This window comes from Salmo trutta, chromosome 28, assembly GCF_901001165.1.
Source record: "Salmo trutta chromosome 28, fSalTru1.1, whole genome shotgun sequence".
In the NCBI taxonomy this organism is placed as follows: Eukaryota; Metazoa; Chordata; class Actinopteri; order Salmoniformes; family Salmonidae; genus Salmo; species Salmo trutta.
Genome location: NC_042984.1, coordinates 38,929,295 through 38,953,272, shown reverse-complemented (window position 1 = coordinate 38,953,272; position 23,978 = coordinate 38,929,295). Strand labels below are relative to the sequence as shown.

General features: G+C 44.5%; 1 protein-coding gene across 2 annotated transcripts in view; it reads left to right on the top strand.

Moving 5' to 3' along the window:
* Nucleotides 1-20,643, top strand: part of cacnb3a (calcium channel, voltage-dependent, beta 3a) — a 27,385-nt gene extending 6,742 nt beyond the window's left edge. The window contains exons 3-15 of one of the 2 annotated variants that reach the window (XM_029719947.1): nucleotides 8,602-8,721; nucleotides 8,885-9,007; nucleotides 9,273-9,382; nucleotides 9,601-9,677; nucleotides 9,814-9,833; nucleotides 9,963-10,040; nucleotides 12,099-12,157; nucleotides 12,577-12,677; nucleotides 13,018-13,169; nucleotides 13,592-13,687; nucleotides 13,784-13,954; nucleotides 14,395-14,440; nucleotides 20,054-20,135. In XM_029719947.1, the coding sequence (XP_029575807.1) occupies nucleotides 8,602-8,721; nucleotides 8,885-9,007; nucleotides 9,273-9,382; nucleotides 9,601-9,677; nucleotides 9,814-9,833; nucleotides 9,963-10,040; nucleotides 12,099-12,157; nucleotides 12,577-12,677; nucleotides 13,018-13,169; nucleotides 13,592-13,687; nucleotides 13,784-13,954; nucleotides 14,395-14,424 (1,137 nt within the window). In that variant the 3' untranslated portion in view covers nucleotides 14,425-14,440; nucleotides 20,054-20,135. Of the gene's footprint in view, nucleotides 1-8,601; nucleotides 8,722-8,884; nucleotides 9,008-9,272; nucleotides 9,383-9,600; nucleotides 9,678-9,813; nucleotides 9,834-9,962; nucleotides 10,041-12,098; nucleotides 12,158-12,576; nucleotides 12,678-13,017; nucleotides 13,170-13,591; nucleotides 13,688-13,783; nucleotides 13,955-14,394; nucleotides 14,441-20,053 lie in introns of both variants that reach the window. The other variant, XM_029719946.1, reaches the window with a different exon arrangement.
* Nucleotides 20,644-23,978: the final 3,335 nt, after the last annotated feature.

The window sequence follows — 23,978 nt, the reverse complement described above, 5'->3', positions numbered from 1 at the left end:
AGGAAACCCCAGCTTAATTAGGTCTATAATCAATAACCTAAATGCTAAATGTGCCTGGCTTAACAGTCCATTCAGAAAGTATTCAGACCCCTTGACTTTTTCCATATTTTGGTACGTTACAGCCTTATTCTAAAATTGATTAAATTGTTATTTTCCCTCATCAGTCTACACGCAATACCCCATAATGACAAGGCAAACGGAAATATCACATTTACATAAGTATTCAGACCATTTACTCAGTACTTTGTTGAAGCACCTTTGGCAGTGATTACATCCTTGAGTCTTCTTGGGTATGACCCTACAAGCTTGGCACACCTGTATTTGGGGAGTTTCTCCCATTCTTCTCTGCAGATCCTCTCAAGCTCTGTCAGGTTGGATGGGGAGCGTTACAGCACAGCTATTTTCAGGTCTCTCCAGAGATGTTCGATCGGGTTCAAGCCACTTAAGGACATTCAGTTACTTGTCTTGAAGCCACTCCTGCATTGTCTTGCCTGTGCGCTTAGGGTCGTTGACCTGTTGGAAGGTGAACCTTCGCCCCAGTCTGAGGTCCTGAGCGCTCTGGAGCAGGTTTTCATCAAGGATCTCTCTGTACTTTGCTCCGTTCATCTTTGCCTCGATCCTGACTTGTCTCCCAGTCCATGCCGCTGAAAAACATCCCCACAGCATGCTGCTGCCACCCCCATGCTTCACCGTAGGGATGGTGCCAGGTTTCCTCCAGACGTGACGCGTGGCGTTCAGGCCAAAGAGTTCAATTTTGGTTTCATCAGACCAGATAATCTTGTTTCTCATGGTCTGAGAGTCTTTAGGTGCCTTTTGGCAAACTCCAAGCGGGCTGTCATGTGTATTTTACTGAGGAGTGGCTTCTGTCTGGTGACTCTACCATAAAGGCCTGATTGGTGGAGTGCTGCAGAAATGGTTGTCCTTCTGAAAGGTTCTCCCATTGCCACAGAAGAACTCTAGAGCTCTGTCAGAGTGACCATTGGGTTCTTGGTCACCTCCCAGACCAAGGCCCTTCTCCCTCAATTGCTCAGTTTGGCCAGGCGGCCAGCTCTAGGAAGAGTCTTGGTGGTTCCAAATGTCTTCCATTTAAGAATGATGGAGGCCACTGTGTTCTTTGGGACCTTCAATGCTGCAGACATTTTTGGTACCCTTTCCTAGATCTGTGCCTCAACACAATCCTGTTTCGGAGCTCTACGGACAATTCCTTCAACCTCATTGTTTGTTTTTTGCTCTGAAATGCACTGTCAACTGTGGGACCTTATATAGACAAGTGTGTGCCTTTCCAAATCATGTCCAATCAATTGAATTTACCACAGGTGGACTCCAATCAAGCTGTAGAAGTATCTCAAGGATGATCAATGGAAACAGGATCCACCTGAGTTAAATTTCAAGTCTCATAGCAAAGGGTCTGAATACTTATGTAAATAAGGTAATTCTGTTTCTTATTTTTATTATAAATTAGCAAAAATGTCTAAAAACCGGTTTTCTTTGTCATTATGGGGTATTGTGTGTAGATTGCTGAGGAACATATTTTTGAAATCAATTTTAGAATAGGGCTGTAGCTTAACAAATAGTGGAACATTTCAAGGGGTCTGAATACTTTCCAAAGGCACTGTATATCTACAGAAATAAGACAGATCCTGCTTCTGTTGCCTGTTTGAGTTTTTGTTTAGTAGCCTACTGATTCCATGAGAACCAAGCCTCACGCAACCACAACATAAACACATTCGGCTGGTTTTGATCTTTGCTATACTGTAACAAAGGCTTTACACTTTTTCCCTTTAGAACAGCCTCTCTGGTATTATTTATAATCTATTTAGTGTTATTTACACGGTTCCAAATTGTCATAAAAAAGCATAGACTATTTATAAAAATAATGACCCTCCTTTTTCTTGATATCATTATTGTTATTATTACTATTATTGTTATGATCATCATTATTATAATAATAAGTCATGTCATTATCATTAGTAGGCTTAGTAGAGTAGTCTTGTATAACCACCATCGAGCTGTAGGCCTAAGAGCGCATCCTGTTTAGTCTCAATAGCGGAACTTACTTAGGCCTATATTTCAAAACGTATAAAGGCTACAGTACTGTATCAATCAATCATTCATGTATTAATATCATCCCACAGCATACCCGTTGTTCATGAATTGACATGCATTCAAGCATTTTAGTTTTAAAATAAAATAACAATGCGACCCTTGAATAATTAGCATAAACAATAGATAAACCATTCCATGTTGGAAATTGCATTCATGAATGAATGTGACTGGTTTTAGTCTTTACTTTAATAAAGGCTTTACATTTTTTTTTAATGTTACAACAGACTCTCTGTTATTACATTGTTCCAAACGGTCAGAGAACTTATATTGTAATCTAACGACACCTGTTTGGTACACAATATGCACGCAGCACTTGCTCCTTACCTTCTTTTTCTTGAGCTCCAGTATTTTCCACAACTAGTCAAATTTATTCCACACATCTGACTTCCCCTTTCCACCTGAGCAACCAGTAAACATTTCCCCATTTCGAGTTTATTTGTCACATCCTCTGAATTCTTCCAGATCAGGTATTCCCAAACTGGGGTAAGCAATGACGTCAGGGGAACACCAAATAAAAATGTGATTCACATTAAAAAACAGACCGTTTATATTTTCCAATGGGGCTATATACACAACTCAAAAAAATAAAGGGAACACTAAAATAACACATCCTAGATCTGAATGAATGAAATAATCTTATTAAATACTTTTATCTTTACATAGTTGAATGTGCTGACAACAAAATCACACAAAAATAATCAATGGAAATCCAATTTATCAACCCATGGAGGTCTGGATTTGGAGTCATTAAAGTGGAAATTAAAGTGGAAAACCACACTACAGGCTGATCCAACTTTGATGTAATGTCCTTAAAACAAGTCAAAATGAGGCTCAGTAGTGTGTGTGGCCTCCACGTGCCTGTATGACCTCCCTACAACGCCTGGGCATGCTCCTGATGAGGTGGCGGATGGTCTCCTGAGGGATCTCCTCCCAGACCTGGACTAAAGCATCCGCCAACTCCTGGACAGTCTGTGGTGCAACGTGGCGTTGGTGGATGGAGCGAGACATGATGTCCCAGATGTGCTCAATTGGATTCAGGTCTGGGGAACGGGCGGGCCAGTCCATAGCATCAATGCCTTCCTCTTGCAGGAACTGCTGACACACTCCAGCCACATGAGGTCTAGCAATGTCTTGCATTAGGAGGAACCCAGGGCCAACCGCACAAGCATATGGTCTCACAAGGGGTCTGAGGATCTCATCTCGGTACCTAATGGCAGTCAGGCTACCTCTGGCGAGCACATGGAGGAAGCATAGGAACTGAGAAGTGGTCTGTGGTTACCACCTGCAGAACCACTCCTTTATTGGGGGTGTCTTGCTAATTGCCTATAATTTCCACCTGTTGTCTATTCCATTTGCACAACAGCATGTGAAATTTATTGTCAATCAGTGTTGCTTCCTAAGTGGACAGTTTGATTTCACAGAAGTGTGATTGACTTGGAGTTACATTGTGTTGTTTAGGTGTTCCCTTTATTTTTTTGAGCAGTATATTTGGGTGAGGTTTTTTCTCGCCTGAGTAGCCTCGTTTCACTGCCAAAAATAAAATGAAACCATCTAGTGTTCAGCGAAACAACTACACAATGTCAAATACAGGTAGCCTAGTCAAATAATTAACATCCAATCACATTAACCGTTACTCTCTCGAGGGAATTCCACTAACGGTACGTATGTAGCCAAACATAGCTGCTCCTCATTCTGTTTGCTTGGAAATTGATAAATTGTTTAAAAAAGTAAGGCCCTTAGAGACACATAACAGCTCTACTGGTAGTACCAGCAGTACTACACCTGCACCTGTCGACGACAGAAGTTGTTCTGCTTCCACATTCAATGCTAGCATCAGAAAATTCTACATTTGTTGTTTGCCCAGCTAGCATGGACACTGACAGTTGTGAATCTGATGCAGCCGAAGAGCTACCGAACAATAGGCAGGGACGTTGGACCATTGAAGAGACGCAAATATGATGAGAACTACATTGATTTGGGGTTCACTTACATTGGGAGTTTTGCCTTTCCTCAGCCACGGTGTGTTAAATGTGCAAAAGTACACAACTCGATGAAACCTTCGAGTAGTAAGACGTGTATAAAAGCAACATATACCATCAATAAGAAGGGGCTAGAAGCGTCTTATATGGTGAGCTACCGAGTGGCTAGGACAGGCAAGCCCCATACTATTGAGGAGGACTTAATTATTCCTGCTGTCGCGGATATGGCTGGGACAATGCTGGGGGGAAAAGGCCCAAAAAACTATACAGACAATGCCTCCATCAAACAACACTGCTTCATGACGCATCAGTGACATGGCAGGAGATTTTTTTTAACAATTTCTGCTTCGCATACAAGCCAGTGAATTCTATGCGTTACAGCTGGATGACTCAACAGACGTAGCGAGCCTGGCACAGCTCCTGGTATATGTCCGTTACGTTTATGGGGGGTCAGTTAAGGAAGACATCCTCTTCTGCAAACCACTGGAAACCAGGACAACAGGAGAGGATATTCTTTAAGTACTTGACAGCTTTGTGACATCAAATGGACTTTGGTGGTCAAGATGTGTTGGTATCTGTACTGATGGCGCAAAAGCCATGACAGGGAGACATAGTGGAGTGGTAACGCATGTACAAATAGTTGCTCCCGACTCCACTTGGATACTCTGCAGCATCCACCGAGAGGCTGTTGCTACCAAAGGAATGCCTGACAGCTTGAAAGACGTTTTGGTCACTACAGTGAAAATTATTCACTTTGTTAAAGCAAGGCCCCTGAACTCTTGTGTATTTTCTGCACTATGCAATGATATAGGCAGCGACCATGTAACGCTTTTACAACATACAGAAGTGCACTGGTTATCAAGGGGCAAAGTATTGACGTGTCAATGTCAAATGTGCAATAGCGAAGCACCTGAGTGAGCTGGGTGCGCATTTACGCAGGTACTTTCCAAAAACGGATGACACAAACAACTGGATTCGTGATCCCTTTCATGCCCTGCCTCCAGTCCACTTACCGATATCTGAACAAGAGAGCCTCATCGAAATTGCAACAAGCAGTTGTGCAAAAATTGTATTTAATCAGAAGCCACTGCCAGATTTCTGGATTGGGCTGCGCTCAGAGTATCCTGCCTTGGCAAATCGCGCTGTTAAGACACTGATGCCATTTGCAACCACATACCTATGTGAGAGTGGATTCTTGGCCCTCACTAGCATGAAAACTAAATACAGGCACAGACTGTGTGTGGGAAATGATTTAAGACTGAGACTCTCTCCAATACAACCGAACATTGCAGAGTTATGTGCATCCTTTCAAGCAGACCCTTCTCATTAACCTGTGGTGAGTTATTCACAATTTTCAATGAACAAACAAGGTTTTATATGCAAGGTTAAATAAAGAGCAAAAGTATTGATTTTTATTATATTATTATTTGTGCCCTGGTCCTCTTTGTCACTTCCCACGAGCCGGGTTGTGACAAAAACTCACACTCATTCTTATGTTTAATAAATGTATCGTATTGTGTGTGTGTGTGTGTGTGTGTGTGTGTGTGTGTGTGTGTGTGTGTGTGTGTGTGTGTGTGTGATATGAAGCCAGGGGAGTAAGTGTGAGTGGAGAGATTACCAGCAGCAGGTGTGAGGTCACGTGCTCCAGTGCTCACTTTAATAATGGCTGGGCATCATGGCAGCCCAGGAGACTCTCTCAGAGCTGATCTCTACACTTTAATAATGGCTGGGCATCATGGCAGCCCAGGAGACTCTCTCAGAGTTGATCTCTACACTTTAATAATGGCTGGGCATCATGGCAGCCCAGGAGACTCTCTCAGAGCTGATCTCTACACTTTAATAATGGCTGGGCATCATGGCAGCCCAGGCGACTCTCTCAGAGCTGATCTCTACACTTTAATAATGGCTGGGCATCATGGCAGCCCAGGCGACTCTCAGAGCTGATCTCTACACTTTAATAATGGCTGGGCATCATGGCAGCCCAGGAGACTCTTTCAGAGCTGATCTCTACACTTTAATAATGGCTGGGCATCATGGCAGCCCAGGAGACTCTCTCAGAGCTGATCTCTACACTTTAATAATGGCTGGGCATCATGGCAGCCCAGGCGACTCTCTCAGCACGCTAACGTCATTAAGAAGCACTTAGACCCAGCTCTTTTCCCACTCCAGCCATGTACGGCTAGTAAACATGGCTGTGTGTGTGTCTGTGTTTGAGAGCATGTGTGTGTGTGCATTCGTGTGTTCGTTTAAGTACAGTATGTTCACATTGAATACAGCGCTGTTACAGAGCACAGGAATGCAGTTTCACGTCTGTGTCAGCATCCAGTGCTGCTTTCTTAATCAGTCAGGTATGGACAGCTTCTGTCTGTCTGTCTGTCTGTCTGTCTGTCTGTCTGTCTGTCTGTCTGTCTGTCTGTCTGTCTGTCTGTCTGTCTGTCTGTCTGTCTGTCTGTCTGTCTGTCTGTCTGTCTGTCTGTCTTTCTGTCTGTCTGTCTGTCGGTCTGTCTGTCTCACAATCTCCTCCTCCTCCCACCATCACTCTGTCCCTCCCCTCCTTCACACAATTTTATTGTCTAATCTAAATCCTGAGATCACCTATGCATATCTCATTATATAAACCCTTTCTTTCTTTCTCCCTCCCTCCCTCCCTCCCTCCCTCCCTCCCTCCCTCCCTCCCTCCCTCCATCCATCCAGTGCTTTCTGCACATCTCCTTTAGGCTTATCTTTGAATGCGTCTCTCTCTTTTCCCCTTTCCATTGCTCATCTCTGTGTCTTTCTCCTTTAATATATGCCTCTAACTCTATCCTCCCCCCACCTCCTCTCTCTCTCTCTCTCTCTTTCTCTCTCTCTCTCTAAGGCACAGACCACTTGGTGCAGTGTTGGCTTGAAGAATGTGAAAATCTGATTCAGTTATACCTTAGAAACCTAGTGATAGAGCATTCTGTGCGTGCTTATACGTTCAAGGCTCCCCCTGTCGTCGTATTCAAATGACTGTGTTGTGCTGTCTCAACATTATGTATATAGTATGATGCAGATAGGAAAATTCAAGATGGCGTCATACAGTATACTGTTGTTACGAGTGCTGAGGCTGGTCAGATGAATAGAGGTGTAGGTAATAGAAGTGTGTGTGTGTGTGTGTGTGTGTGTGTGTGTGTGTGTGTGTGTGTGTGTGTGTGTGTGTGTGTGTACATCAGCACAGGGAGGTTCATAAAGCCCCGGAGTGTTTTCTCTCCTCCCCTCAGGCCCCCCCCCCCTCTCTATCTCTCTATCCACCCCTTTCTCTCTGCTCTAACTCTGTTCCCCTGTCCGGCCGGCTTTGTTCGCTGTAGTGTTGACAGAATCAGGGCTGAGTTTCTTCAGAGGAGCCACATATAGGGGAGCAGAGATATACTGTACACCGCCCAGACTGCACCAAGCACAACACTTCTGTCTCTCTCTCCTCTGTTGAGAAGTACAAATATTATCATTTTTTTCTTTCCCTTTTCTGTTTTTGGCAAAGGATTTTCATTTTGCTCATGTATCCCTATCGTGGTTGATAGTTTTAATAACTCTTACAGCCTTGTGGTTTTCCACACTAATCCGGTGAATCATTTGACATCATTTGATAAATAGCCTACTAGATAGCACCTGTGCAGGACCATTAGCTACTCTGACCGAATAATGCATCTTAATGCCAGCAAGGAGTTTGTTTATCGACGCTATGAAGTCATTGTTTTCATCCACTTCTCTCACGATGCCATTGTGTTCCGCAGACTGGATCCTGGGGCGTGTCCTCATATTAGGCCACTAAATTATTAACGAGATCTATAGACGGTATATTTTACTAACAAGCAGAAGTCCATAGAGGATATGCAGGGAGGATAAGGGATGTACGTGTGCTGCACTGCATTGTTGGGGGGTGGGGGGGGGGGGGGGGGGGGCAGAAGAGAGAGGAGGCCACTATATCCTTTGTGCTATATTTGGTGTACCAAGCAGAGAGCTAGTGTGGGGGAGAGGAAGCAGGAGACAAAGTGGATGATGATGAAGAGAGTAATCTCAAAGAAAGACAACATGATGTGTTAGAGTGTGTGTATATTGCCTCCAGTATGACACAACAGAAGAATAGGTTTCAGTGAGCAGGCTATTTTCTGTGTGATCTGTGACTGTCACCACACCACTCTTGAGATAACAGCAGGAAAGTGATGTAACGGGTTGTGTGTGTGTGTGTGTGTGTGTGTGTGTGTGTGTGTGTGTGTGTGTGTGTGTGTGTGTGCGTGCGTGCGTGCGTGCGTGCGTGCGTGAGTGTGTGAGTGAATCTGAGAGTACATACCCGTGTGTGTGAAAGAGAGCGGCTGCCTTTGTGTACGGTTCTTCAGGCTCTCACCTCAGACCCCTGTCCTGAAATCAACCACCACCTCTATAATTTGTCTCACAACCAATACAAGTAAATGTGACAATACAATATGTTGTATTGTCACATACACCAGATAGGTGCAGTGAAATGTGTTTTTAAGTACCCTCTCCTCTCCCTCTCCAGGGGTCGGCTGATTCGTACACCAGTAGACCGTCGGATTCCGACCTGTCAGCGGAGGAGGACCGCGAGGCGTATCGGCGTGAAGCCGAGCGCCAGGCCCAGCTCCAGCTCGACAGAGCTACGGTATGTTTTGTTATGAAACACACACACACACACACACACACACACACACACACACACACACACACACACACACACACACACACAGATGAACGCACGCATGGACGCACACACACACACTATTGGTAACACTAACTGAAATGTTGTTTGTTTTCTGTCCCTGCAGTCTAAACCTGTAGCGTTTGCGGTGAAGACCAACCTGGCTTTCTGTGGGGCTCTGGATGAGGACTGTCCCGTTCAAGGAGCTGCAATCAACTTCGAAGCCAAAGACTTCCTGCACATTAAGGAGGTGAGGAACTGAGGAGGGAGGACAGTACTCACTCTTCTCACCCCTCTCCCCTCTGTTCCCCATGGAAACAACAGCAGCTGTGGGAAGCATCCACACAGTCGTTCCACGTAATTCTGTTAATTGTGTGAGGTATTATCTGATTTGTATCGTGCTGTGTTAGGTGATATTGAGACATGTTGTTCATTGCACTTCCAGAAGTAGCTACAATAATGACCTGGATCAAGCGGTGCCCATGGTGTAATGTTGAGTTATGTTGTTGTAACAGAAGTACAACAATGATTGGTGGATTGGTCGTCTGGTGAAGGAGGGGGCAGACATCACCTTCATCCCCAGCCCTTTACGCCTGGAGGCTATGAGACTCAAACACGAGCAAAGGTGAACCAACATGTCCTGATGTTTGTAAGAATTTGGGACATCAAGGGAATATCGGGGGCATAATTTCATATTGTAACGTATCCTCGAACTAACATTGAACTGGGCTTCTTTATAATTAACCCTTAACACAATAACCATAACCGTAACAGTAACCTCAAACCCCAACTATGACCCGTGCTGTAACCCGTCACCTTTGTTCTGAAATGTCTGTTGTGCAGGAAAAGAGGGGGGAACTCTTCCTCCAGTCTGGGTGACATGGTGTCTGGGAGCTGGAGGACAACGCCGCCATCTGGTGGTGAGTATAAGCATTACACCCTCAGACCTTTTTCTCAGGAATGGAATACTGTATTATAAATTCAACCGTGATTTTTCTTCTCACTCGCTGATATAATATCTTATGTCACTGATTGTACTGTTCTCGTTTTCAAAAGACAAACCGAAGCAAAAGCAGGTACGTTTTTATGTCGTCTTCTCTATAAAAAAAAAAACATGAACCTGTTTCAAAGGGTGAAACGACGGGAACTTTGATTGGCACGCTCGCTGTCTTTCTCTTGGTCTCTTTCTCTCTTGGTTCACACAGGAACACATTCCTCCATATGACGTGGTCCCGTCTATGCGGCCGGTGGTCTTAGTGGGGCCGTCACTGAAGGGGTATGAGGTAAGTGTCTCTCGCTCTCTCTCCGTTCTAGTAAGGCCAAGAACAACGTTTCTACTAGGGGAAGGCAACCTTAGGTCCTTCTACTTCGGAGGACTGAATTACACTTGTAAATGGCAGTCAGCTAAGCTAACCATCTGAAGGAGCGGTCGGTTGGGACACACTGTCCTAGAACCAGTTAAGAACCGCCTCTTGTCTGCTCCATCTAGTGATAATGATTCACATTTCTCTCTCGGCTCCACAGCTGAATAATAACATCCCCATTCAGGCAGTGGAATGAACACCAAGCCTGGCTAATTCACTTGATCTATTTTTAGATGCTTCTTTCATCTGGGGTTCAATTTCAATGAATTTCAAAGTACACTGAGTGTACAAAACATTAGAAACACCTGCTCTTTCCACGACATAGACTGGCCAGGTGCATCCAGGGGAAAGATATGATCCCTTATTGATGTCACCTGTTAAATCCACTTCCATCAGCGTAGACGAAGAGGAGGAGACGGGTTAAAGAAGGATTTTTAAGCCTTGAGACAATTGAGACATGGATTGTGTATGTGTGCCATTCAGAGGGTGAATGGGCAAGACAAGAGATTGAAGTGCCTTTGAACAGGGTATGGTGGTAGGTGCCAGTCATGAACTACGCTGCAGGGTTCTTCACGCTCAACAGTTTCCCGTGTGTATCAAGAATGGTCCACCACCCAAAGGACATCAAGCCAACGGCAGGCCAGTGGTTGAAAACGGGTCATTGATAGAAGACGACAAAGGAGGCTGACACAAATTGTGCAGAGCAACAGACGGGCTACAGTTAGTCAACTGACAGTCCAGTACAACATCGGTGCCCAAAGACCCATAAAAGAGTGCACAACTCGCTGTACCCAGACACGAATGGGCTTTGGCAGCCGACGACCTTACAGAGTTCCCACTTCTTTGAGCAAAAAAACAAGTAACTGCGGCTGCAGTGGGCTAAGGAGCGAGAACACTGGACACTGGAGAATGTGAAAACATTGCCTGGTCTGATGAATCCTGGTTTCTGCTGTTTCACGCTGATGGGAGGACTAGGGTATGGAGGAAACCCCGAGTACATGCATCCTTCATGCATGCTGTTTCACGCTGATGGGAGGACTAGGGTATGGAGGAAACCACGAGTACATGCATCCTTCATGCATGCTGTTTCACGCTGATGGGAGGACTAGGGTATGGAGGAAACCCCGAGTACATGCATCCATCATGCATGCTGTTTCACGCTGATGGGAGGACTAGGGTATGGAGGAAACCCCGAGTACATGCATTCATCATGCATGCTGTTTCACGCTGATGGGAGGACTAGGGTATGGAGGAAACCCCGAGTACATGCATCCTTCATGACGTGTGTCAACATTGCAGGCTGGTGGTGTGATGTTGTGGGGTGTGTTTTCATGGCACACATTGGTCCCCTTGATAAAAGTGAAGCAACGTTTGAATGCCACAGGATATCTGAACATCATTGCCAATCAGGTGCATCCTTTCATGGCAGCAGTTTATCCACCTGCAAATAAATGTATTTCAGCAGGATAATGCTCCATGCCACGAGGCTAGGATTGTCCAGGAATGGTTCCACGAATGACAGTGAATTCAGCTTACTGCAGTGACCTGCCCAGTCACCAGATCTCAATCTAATTGAGCATCTGTGGGATGAGACGGAATGAGCTATTCGGAGTAGAGATCCACTACCAGCAAAGTCGACACAACTGTGGAAACATTGGAGTCAACATGGGCCAGCATCCCTGTGGAACGCTTTAGACACCATGCCCTGACGAATTGAGGCTGTTCTGAAGGCAAACGAGGGGGTGTGCAACTCAATATTAGGAAGGTGTTCTTAATGTTTTGTACACTCAGTGTATGCTTCTTTAGGCAATAGGATTTCTCACACACTTGTTTATTGTCTTGCCAAGTGTGCATTTTGATGCTGGGGGCTTAGAAGTATGGTGGTAAAGTTTTACATTTGATTCACTGATGCTGAGATAGTTTGATTGACGATGATATGTATCCAAGATCTCTTTGTCTTTCTCTACCCTCTCTCAGGTGACAGATATGATGCAGAAAGCTCTGTTTGACTTCCTGAAACACAGGTTCGACGGAAGGTTAGTACTGTATATACAGGCATCCTGATTCATTGTCAGCTGCCCATTAAAGTAGCTAGTTATTTATTCACATTTGCGTCATTTAGCAGACGCTCTTATCCAGAGCGACTTACAGGAGCAATTAGGGTTAAGTACCTTGCTCAAGGGCACAGACAGATTTTTCACCTAGTCGGATTGGAATTTGAACCAACGACCGTTCGGTTATTGGTCCAACGCTCTTAACCGCTAGGCTACTTCTCTCTTTTATGTACATCTATGACACAGGTGTTCTTTTGTTTGCTCGCCCTCTGTTTGATCTTGTTCTGAACCTCCATTGCATTCATCACTGTGATCTTTTGTCTGTGGTGTGTATTAGCAGTGTATTTGTAGTTAGTGTTATTTATTGTGCGTTTATCCCGTTTTGTTTCTGACACCTGCAGAATCTCCATCACACGCGTTACGGCAGACCTTTCTCTTGCCAAGAGATCTGTGCTCAACAAGAGGCCCATCATGGAGAGATCCAATACTCGCTCCAGCCTGGGTGAGTGCACACACACACAGAGTGGAGGCTGCTGAGGGGAGGAGAGCTCATAATAATGGCTGGACTGGAGTGAATGGAACGGATTCAAACCATGTGTTTGATGTATTTGATACCATTCCACTCATTCCGCTCCAGCCATTACCACGAGCCCGTCCTCCCCAAATAAGGTGCCACCAACCTCCTGTGACACACACACACACACATGCACGCACACACACACACATTCCCTTTAACATACACATTTGTTCATGTAAACACTATTAAGTGTGTAAGCGTCCAAAGTGCATGGATTGATCTCTAGGTCAGGTACTGTAATGTTATGTATCTCTCTCCCCTACAGCCGAGGTCCAGAGTGAGATAGAGAGGATATTTGAGCTGGCCAAAACCCTCCAGCTGGTGGTTCTGGATGCAGACACCATCAACCACCCAGCCCAGCTAGCCAAGACTTCCCTGGCCCCTATCATCGTCTACGTCAAAGTGTCCTCGCCAAAGGTACATAGCTAGACAACCTCACTTCGTACATGTCCTGCAGATGTAGTGTGAGTGGACTTACGTGAAGATGTCTTTTCATCGTTTGAATTTCTCTTCTTTATGAAGCCTTTATAAAGCCTTCTTTATAAAGCTACCCTCTCTCCCTGTCTCTTTCCTTCTCTCTTTCCCTCGCTCTCTCTCTCTTGCTCACTCTCTCTCTCCCGCCCCTTTTTTCTCTCTCCTCCCCTTTTTCTCTCTCTCTCCTCCCCTTTTTCTGTCTCTCCTCCCCTTTTTCTGTCTCTCCTCTCCTTTTTCTCTCTCCTCCCCTTTTTCTGTCCCTCCTCCCCTTGTTATCTCTCTCCTCCCCTTTTTCTCTCTCTCTCCTCCCCTTTTTCTCTCTCTCTCCTCCCCTTTTTCTGTCTCTCCTCCCCTCTCTCTCTCAGGTGCTCCAGAGGCTGATCAAGTCCCGGGGGAAGTCTCAGAGCAAACACCTGAACGTGCAGATGATGGCCGGGGACAAACTGTCTCAATGCCCCCCTGTACGTGGACACCCCACCATACAGTACTATTCACAGCTACTATTACAATTCAACCAACAGTCTGAAATTGATCTCCCTCCCACTGTTCCTTCATAGGAGATGTTTGATGTCATTTTGGATGAGAACCAATTGGAGGATGCGTGTGAGCACCTGGCTGAATACCTAGAGGTCTACTGGCGCGCCACTCATCTTCCCGACACCACCCCCATCAACCCGCTATTAGAGCAGAACCTCATGACCCCGCCCTCAGCCAAATCTAGCCTACAGGTGAGATGCTGCTATGTGGATGGAGGAGGGAAGGTGGAGGGGAACAGAGACAATTGGAGATGGGAGAATGGAAAGAGGACAGATAATGGGATAGTGAGGTTTTTGTAGGGCAGTGTTTCTTCATCCTGGTCCTGGGGAGCCAAAGGGGGGCACATTTTGTTTTTTTCCTTAGCATTACACACCTGGTTCGAATTGTCCAAGATGATGAGTTGATCATTCGAATCAGCTGTGTAGTGCTAGGGCAAAAACAAAAATGTGCTCCCCTTTGAGTCCACAGGACCAGGATGATGAAACACTGCTTTAGTGGGAGGGGGATTGTTTATGTGGTTGTTGTGTGTTGCATCTGTCCTTACAGTACTATACCACATTCCTTCTATCCCCTTTCTCATGTCTGTCTGTTTGTCCGTCTTCTCACTCATCCCTGCTTAACGTTTTTGCAGTTTTCTGAAACACAGGAATTAATTGAATGATCGCTTACCATACGGGGTGAGTAGGAGGGTTTATGTATGTACATTACTTCTACACCCGATGACCCTTACCACCCCTTAACCCCCCCACCCCCACCCCCCACCCCCACCCCTCCACACCAACCACACTTGGTGGAATAAGATCAACCGATGTGTCTTATTTCCCTCTCACACAATAAACTCCCCCCACACACACAAGCCACTGATACCTACAGAATGTAGACCCAATTCCCATCTCTTATCCACCTGCCACCTCACAGTCCCTGCATATTTGAGTGACACTGTGCTACAAACTTCAAAGATTGTATGATGAAATCCAAAAAGCAGCAGCAGGTTCAGGGCTTGATATATAAAAAGTCATGTGACAGGCTATATGAATATAATGAAGTCTGCTAAATGGCATACACAGATAACTGCCAAGGTAAAAGGAAGCACTAACATAGACTGTCTTAATGGGGGCGTTGGGCCACCACGAGCCAGAACAGCTTCAATGAATCTTAGCCTAGATTCTACAAGTATCTGGACCTCTATTGGAGGGATGCGACACAATTCTTCCACGAGAAATTCCAATAATTTGGTGTTTTGTGGTGGAAAATGCTTTCTCATTTGCCACTCCAGAATCTCCAATAAGTGTTCAATTGGGTTGAGATCTGGTGACTGGGACACACAGATGTACGCTCCCTTTAAGACCCCTTTAAAACCCCTTTAAGACCCCTCTTTCAAAGTCACTAAGATCTATTCTAGCCATGGAAGCCAAAATAATGGGCAACTGGGCATTTTTATACATGACCCTAAGCATATTGGGAGGTTAATTGCTTAATTAACTCAGGAACCACACATGTGTGGAAGCACTTGCTTTCAATATACTTTGTATCCCTCATTTACTCAAGTGTTTCCATTATTTTGGCAGTTACCTGTACGCTATAATGCCCAGTGGATGTACTATAAATCTGCAGTAAACAGATGGAGCCGTACCATGACCATACTCATGCTTTGTGAATGGCACACTCTCTCACGCTGGCACAGAATGCTACCCTGAATGAAACCTTTGGTGCGCATTAAAATATCGAAATGATTGTCAAATTGAAGCACGACGACACAATGCATAAACAACGCAATGGGCGAGATTGCTCCAGTGCAAATGATAGTGTTAAGAGATGATCTCAACGTGATTGGTTCAGAACATTCAAAAAAAATAAATGCTAACCATGCCGATTTAAGTTAACAATGTTCTTAACACTGTAATACCATGTTATCCATTTAACTGTTCCACTGTCATTGGTGTAGAGTAGTGTCCATTTAGGAGAATCGGAGCGTCACTGAACCCAGTGATTACATTTGCAACCCTGTACATGTGACTATTAAACTCTCTAATCTAATTAGTTAGTTTTACGGTGCACTCGGAAAGTATTCAGACTCCTTGACTTTTTTCACATTTTGTTACGTTACAGCCTTATTCTAAAATGGATCAAATGAATCATCAATCTACACACAATACCCCATAATGACAAAATGAGAACAGGTTTTTAGAAAAAACAGAAATACCTTATTTACATAAGTATTCAGACCCTTTGCTATGAGACTCGAAATTGAGCTCAGGTGCATCCTGTTTCCATTGATCTTCCTTGAGATGTTTCTACAACTTGATTGGAGTCCACCTGTGGTAAATTCAATTGATAGGACAGGAACACACCTGTCTCTATAAAGTCCCACAGTTGACAGTGCATGTCAGAGCAAAAACCAAACCATGAAGTCAAAGGAATTGTCCGTAGAGCTCAGAGACAAGATTGTGTCGAGGCACAGATATGGGGACGGGTACCAAAATATTTCTGCAGCATTGAAGGCCCCCAAGAACACAGTGGCCTCCATTGTTCTAAAATAGAAGAAGTTTAAAACCACCAAGACTCTTCCTAGAGCTGGCCGCCCGGCCAAACTGACCAAATGGGGGAGAAGGGCCTTGGTCAGGGAGGTGACCAAGAACTGATGGTCACTCTGACAGCCCGCTTTGAGTTTGCCAAAAGCCATCTAAAGGACTCAGACCATAAGAAACAAGACTCTCTGGTCTGATGAAACCAAGGTTTAACTCTTTGGCCTGAATGCCATGCATCACATCTGGAGGAAACCTGGCACCATCCCTACGGTGAAGCATGGTGGTGGCAGCATCATGCAGTGGGGATGTTTTTCAGCGGCATTGACTGGGAGACTAGCCAGGATCAAGGGAAAGATGAATGGAGCAAAGTTGTATTTATTTTTATTTTATTTTACCTTTATTTAACCAGGTAGGCCAGTTGAGAACAAGTTCTCATTTACAACTACGACCTAGCCAAGATAGAGCAAAGCAGTGCGACACAAACAACACAGAGTTACACATGGGATAAACAAACGTATAGTCATTAACACAATAGAAAAGTCTATGTACAGTGTGTGCAAATATAGTAAGATTAGGGAGGTAAGGCAATAAATAGGCCATAGTGGCGAAATAATTACAATTTAGCAATTAAACACTGGAGTGATAGATGCGCAGAAGATGAATGTGCAAGTAGAGATACTGGAGTGCAAAGGAGCAAAAAACAACAACATGGGAATGAGGTAGTTGGATGAGCTATTTACAGATGGGCTCTGTACAGGTGCAATGATCGGTAAGCTGCTCTGACAGCTGATGCTTAAAGTTAGTGATGGAGATGTAAGTCTCCAGCTTCAGTGATTTTTGCAATTTGTTCCAGTCATTGGCAGCAGAGAACTGGAAGGAAAGGCGGCAAAAGGAGGAGTTGGCTTTGGGGGTGACCAGTGAAATATACCTGCTGGAGCGCATGCTACGGGTGGGTGCTGCTATGGTGACCAGTGAGCTGAGATAAGGTGGGGCTTTACCTAGCAAATACGTATAGATGACCTGGAGCCAGAGGGTTTGGCAACGAATATGAAGCGAGGGCCAGCCAACGAGAGCATACAGGTCACAGTGGTGGGTAGTATATGGGGCTTTGGTGACAAAATGGATGGCACTGTGAGACTACATCCAGTTTGCTGTGTAGAGTGTTGGAGGCTATTTTGTAAATGACATTGCCGAAGTCAAGGATCGGTAAGATAGTCAGTTTTACGAGGACATGTTTGGCAGTGAAGGATGCTTTGTTGCGAAATAGGAAGCCGATTCTAGATTTAATTTTGGATTGTAGATGCTTAATGTGAGTCTGGAAGGAGAGTTTACAGTCTAACCAGACACCTAGGTATTTGTAGTTGTCCACATATTCTAAGTCAGAACCGTCCAGAGTAGTGATGCTAGACGGGCGGGCGGGTGCATTCAAGAGCAGTTGGAGGCCACGGAAGGAATGTTGTATGGCATTGAAGCTCGTCTGGAGGTTTGTTAACACAGTGTCCAAAGTATACAGAATGGTGTTATCTACGTAGAGGTGGATCAGAGAATCACCAGCAGCAAGAGTGGCATCATTGATGTATCATTGATGTATACAGACAAAAGAGTGGGCCCGAGAATTGAACCCTGTAGCACCCCCATAGAGACTGCCAGAGGTCCGGACAACAGGCCCTCCGATTTGACACACTGAACTCCATCTGAGAAGTAGTTGGTGAACCAGGTGAGGCAGTCCTTTGAGAAACCAAGGCTATTGAGTCTGCCGATAAGAATGCGGTGATTGACAGAGTCGAAAGCCTTGGCCAGATTGATGAATACGGCTGCACAGTATTGTCTTTCATCAATGGTGGTTATGATATCGTTTAGGACCTTGAGCGTGGCTGAGGTGCACCCATGACCAGCTCGGAAACCAGATTGCATAGCGGAGAAGGTACAGTGGGATTCTAAATGTTCGGTGATCTGTTTGTTAACTTGGCTTTCGAGGAGAAGGCAGGGTAGGATAGATATAGGTCTGTAACAGTTTGGGTCTAGAAAGCTGCCGCGGGGGATGGTCGCGTCAGCTTTCCAATCTTTAGGGATCTCAGACGATACAAAAGAGAAGTTGAACAGGCTAGTAATAAGGGTTGCAACAATTGCGGTGGATAATTTTAGAAAGAGAGGGTCCAGATTGTCTAGCCCAGCTGATTTGTAGGGGTCCAGATTTTGCAGCTCTTTCAGAACATTTCAGAACACTATCTGGATTTGGGTGAAGGAGAAATGGGGGAGGCTTGGGCAAGTTGCTGTGGGGGGTGCAGAGCTGTTGACCGGGGTAGGGGTAGCCAGGTGGAAAGCATGGCCAGCCGTAGAAAAATGCTTTTCTCAATTATTGTAGATTTATCAGTGGTGACAGTGTTTCCTAGCGACAGTGCAGTGGGCAGCTGGGAGGAGGTGCTCTTATTCTCCATGGACTTTACAGTGTCCCAGAACTTTTTGGAGTTTGTGCTACAGGATGCAAATTTCTGTTAGAAAAAGCTAGCCTTTGCTTTCCTAACTACCTGTGTATATTGGTTCCTAACTTCCCTGAAAAGTTGCAGATCACGGGGGCTATTCGATGCTAATGCAGTATGCCACAGGATGTTTTTGTGCTGGTCAAGGGCAGTCAGGTCTGGAGTGAACCAAGGGCTATATCTGTTCTTAGTTCTACATTTTTTGAATGGCGTATGCTTATTTAAGATGGTGAGGAAAGCATTTTTAAAGAATAACTTGGCATCCTCTACTGACGGAATGAGGTCAATATCCTTCCAGGATACCCGGGCCAGGTCGATTAGAAAGGCTTGCTCGCTGAAATGTTTTAGGGAGCGTTTGACAGTGATGAGTGGTGGTCGTTTGAACGCGGATCCATTACGGACGCAGGCAATGAGGCAGTGATCGCTGAGATCCTGGTTGAAGACAGCGGAGGTGTATTTAGAGGGCAGGTTGGTTATGATGATATCAATGAGGGTGCCTGTGTTTACGGATTTAGGGTTGTACCTGGTGGGTCCCATGATAATTTGTGTGAGATTGAGGGCATCTAGCTTAGATTGTAGGACGGGCGGGGTGTTAAGCATATCCCAGTTTAGGTCACCTAACAGTGCAAACTCTGAAAAAAAGGTTCACCTTCCAACAGGACAACGACCCTAAGCACACAGCCAAGACAACACAGGAGTGGCTTCAGGACAAGTCTCTGAATGTCCTTGAGTGGCCCAGCCAAGAGCACGGACTTGAACCTGATCGAACATCTCTGGAGAGACCTGAAAATAGCTGTGTAGTGACGCTCCCCATCCAACCTGACAGAGCTTGACAGAATCTGCAGAGAAGAATGGGAGAAACTCCTCAAATACAGGTGTGCCAAGCTTGTAGCGTCATACCCAAGAAGACTCAAGGCTGTAATCGCTGCCAAAGGTGCTTCAACAGAGCACCGAGTAAAGGGTCTAAATTCTTATGTAAATGTGATATTTCAGTTTTATTTTTAATAAATGTGCAAAAATGTGATTAATGGGGGGGGGGAACTATTTAATCCATTTTAGAATATGGCTGTAATGTAACAAAATGTGGAAAAAGTCAAGGGGTCTGAATACTTTCCGAACGCACTGTATGTGTGATGTGTGCCCACGTGTGGTAGCTTTAGCCATTTGTCTTTGGTGTGATGAGGATAGTAAAAAGAGCAGGTTACTTCAGGAATCTGTCTCAGATACTGTGATGGAGATCTTTTTTATTATCTCCCTCCTCCTCCCCCCTCTCCAACACCAGACCCAGAATAAGAACCAGGCCCCAGCGCAGCAGAGCAGTGTGGGGGTGGAGGGTGAGGAGGTGGAGGCCCACTCCCCTCTGGAGCAGGACAGCCTGATGCCGTCTGAAGAAGGCAGCGACTCCCTGTCCCGTGGCCTCCTTGGAGGCCCACGCCTCCAGGGGGACGAGGAGGACGAGGAGCTGGTGGAGGAATTAGAAGAGGAACTAGATGAGGAGGATGAGTTTGAGTCCCCTTGCCACGGCCAAACTTACAGGGACAGGTACCCCCCTCACCGCGGTCACCGCGGGGGCATCCACAGCACCAATGGGCATGAATCACAGGACAGGCTGCTCCAGCGCGATGCCCAGCAGGGGCACAACCAGCGCAACAACTGCCATCGCAGCCGCCCCTGGCCCCGAGACAACTACTGACATTTGTAACGTACCCTTGACAACTACTGACATCTCTAACGTACCCCTGGCCCCAAAACAACTACTGACATCTCTAACGTACCCCTGGCCCTCAGACAACTACTGACATCTCTAACATACCCCTGGCCCCAAGACAACTACTGACATCTCTAACGTACCCCTGGCCCCAAGACAACTACTGACATCTCTAACGTACCCCTGGCCCCAAGACAAATACTGACATCTCTAACGTACCCCTGGCCCCAAGACAAATACTGACATCTCTAACGTACACCTGGTCCCAAGACAACTAGCTATACCCAAACTACAACTTTGGCCACAAGACACCCCCTTGTACACAATAAGTGTGCTCCTTGTCCCCAACCACTCACCCCAACTATAAAAACAATGTAGTATCAATTGTCCCCATAACAATTACTGACTGCTGTGCACATTACCCCCTTCTACAATCACACACTTCCAGGCTTACGGTTTTACTCATTCTGATTAGCTTGGGTCATGTTAATCAGATAAAAGGCTATACGTCAACAGGGCTACTCACCTCCACAATAGCAAGCTATAACTACTGGCTGTAGGTCAAGTCAAATTTGAAGATTCTTTGCTTAAGGTTTCTCTATTGTAGAATGACACATTTACTGGCCTTAAATCCCTAAGACGCTTATGTATCTTTATTATTGCATGTATGATTATTTTAGGACTATTTGCACATTATGGTCAGAACAGGAACCATAGGCTCTTTCTGGATAAACAAAAGTAGGAATGTCTACATTTTACTAATCTGCTATGGAAAATAGAAATGCATCCGAATATATATTGTACATATTGAATGGGCGCCTGGTTATAATCAACTTGGTCTCAGAGCATTTAGTATTATTCTGTATGTAAATCCTGGACACTCAATTTAGTATATGTTACGTTTCATATGGTATGTACTAATTTGTGAATGTCAATCAGTCATTTCATATGATATGTGTCAATTACAATTGATATGATATGTTACAAATCTGCAAAATGTACAATATGTTGAGAATTTGCAAAATGTACAATATGTTACGAAATTTGCTCTACGTACAATATGTTACGAATTCCAATTAGTTGTGGCTAACGTTAGCTGGGTGGCTAACGTTAGCTACACTAGGGGTTAGGGTTAGGAGATAGGTTAACGTGTTAGGGGAAGGGTTAGCTAAAAGAGTTAAGGTTAGGCTTATTGTTCAAGGAAGGGTTAGCTAAGTAGTTGGAAAGTAGCTAAAAAGCTGAAATTGTCAGTGATGAGATTCACCCATCCTTTGGGTTGCTAGACATTCGCGTTATTCGCCCACTCATCCACTCCGCTCAATCACTCATCATCGTTTTTTGCCTTTAGTAACCTTCTGTCTTATGTAACCATACCAAACATAACATACTAATTTGAGTGTCCCGGATTTACATTGACTATGTTACGTCTAGTCTATGAGACCAGGCTGTTATAAGTATTTATATTTTTGGGTTTATTTAATTTTGTCAGTATGGACTTCTTCCTGTTTTCAGTTCAGATAGTTTTTACTGAGAAGATGCTGAATGTTTTGGGAGAGGCACAGGTACGCAGGCCTCTATATGGTTATCTGTATGTTAGTGTTGTAAAGCTGCAATATATTCACATATCTTGTTTCTGTCATTACACATATCACACAGAATATCACCATGAGTTATGAAGGGAATGTGACAAATCAATATTACTCTTATTAACACACACACACACAGGCAAGCACACCTCCGTGGAGGCTGCTGAAGGGAGGAGGGCTCATAGTAATGGCTGGAACGGAGCAAATGGAATGGTACCAAACACACGGAAACATTAAGGTGCCAGCAACCTCTTGTGGCACATGCAAGCAGACACACACACACAAATTCAGGCATCAAAATAATGCAATATCGCATGCCTTTTTTACGACTCCAGCTGCCCCTAGCGGTGGGCTGATCTCACTCCTTCCTCTGATTGTCCTCCAGTTGTGTGGCACATTTTTTATTGTAGCATCTGCACAACGTCCCGTTCACACTCACTTATATGAGTCTCCAAACACCTGGCGAGAGAGAGAGAGAGCTCTTCATACCAAGCATAACCTATTCAGGCTGTTTGGAAGTGTTTGTCAGACACGTTCAGCACATAGCATCTCCTCTGAACCCCTTTGTTTTAACCGTCTCTATACTGTATGTGTACTGCAGTTTTACTGTCAACCTCACGAAGCAGATCCTCAAGTCTACCTATACCGGAAGGTTTTTGATCCAACCAATCACTTATTCGTGCTCAACTGATCACTTCATTCATTGGCTAATCATGTGTGGAACTTGTGACGTGGTCTCCTGGATTTCTCTTGCATTTCGAAAGGACTCACAGCTATAGCAACTGTGACATGATACCATATACCTGCATGGTTAGTCTATGAACCGATCAGTTGGGCATATTGTGGAACAAAGATCTGCATGAACAGGGTCCCTGCGGACCAAGTCTGGGGACTAACTGGTCTACTGCTTCCATGTCTAACAGGCAACTTTATAGTGTTCTGTATTATTTGAAAAATCACAGCATGATTGAAAAAAAGAAGAAAATAATTCTATGCAAGTGTTGCATGAAACCTGATTGTTTCTTTTTGCAGTTCTTCTACACTTTTAATGCATCGATTCTGATTATCCTTGTTATTTCTAAGTAATATTCTTGTCGACGATTCTGTTTGTAAAAAGGCAGTCACTCCTCTGAGTTACAAATTAACCACAAGTATTAACCATTTAAAAAGCAGAATGCATCTTAAATATGGAGTAACCTGACTATAACGTCAGAATAATGAAACAGATTAAAATTACAACGTTAATGAATAAGGAGTAGTGTGGGTACAGGTGCCGACACTTGTATTCACTAGAAACGGAAAAGGGAAAACTGTTCATTATTTTCTTCCCCCAGAATTCTCTCAACAATACAAAAAGGCAAAACATTTTTTTTTATTTTTTTATTTTTTAATTGCACAAAATGTTTTACTTTAGAATTTGTTCTATTGAGCACAATTTGGATTGGCTCTGAAGTGATCTATTCCCACCTGTTCCTCGACGACCTATCAGAGAGAGGGATTGAGCGACTTGCTAAATGCAGCCTTGCATGTTTTAGCTCACTTAGAGATTTTCACTGTACTTTGGAGGAATATGACTTTCAAAGCGGACCAATGTAGTAATTGATAATGAAAAGGTTTTTCGATTTATGAAGCACAATTTATACAAGGGTTATAGTTTAGTTTCCTGTCTTATATTCTGTATGCAATACAAAGCCTAACATTGAAAGACTTAAAACGCCTTAACCCATCTGGACTTCCTCTTTATGTGTAAGTAGAAAAAAAAAACCATTGCACTAATTTCATTTTTTGATGGTTGCTTTGTAATGCAATAACTGCACTAAATTATAACCATGTATTATCTATTCACCGGACTCAATCACAGTGTGCTAGCGTGACCCGACGCTCCTTTCCTCAATTTCTGAGACAAAACAAAA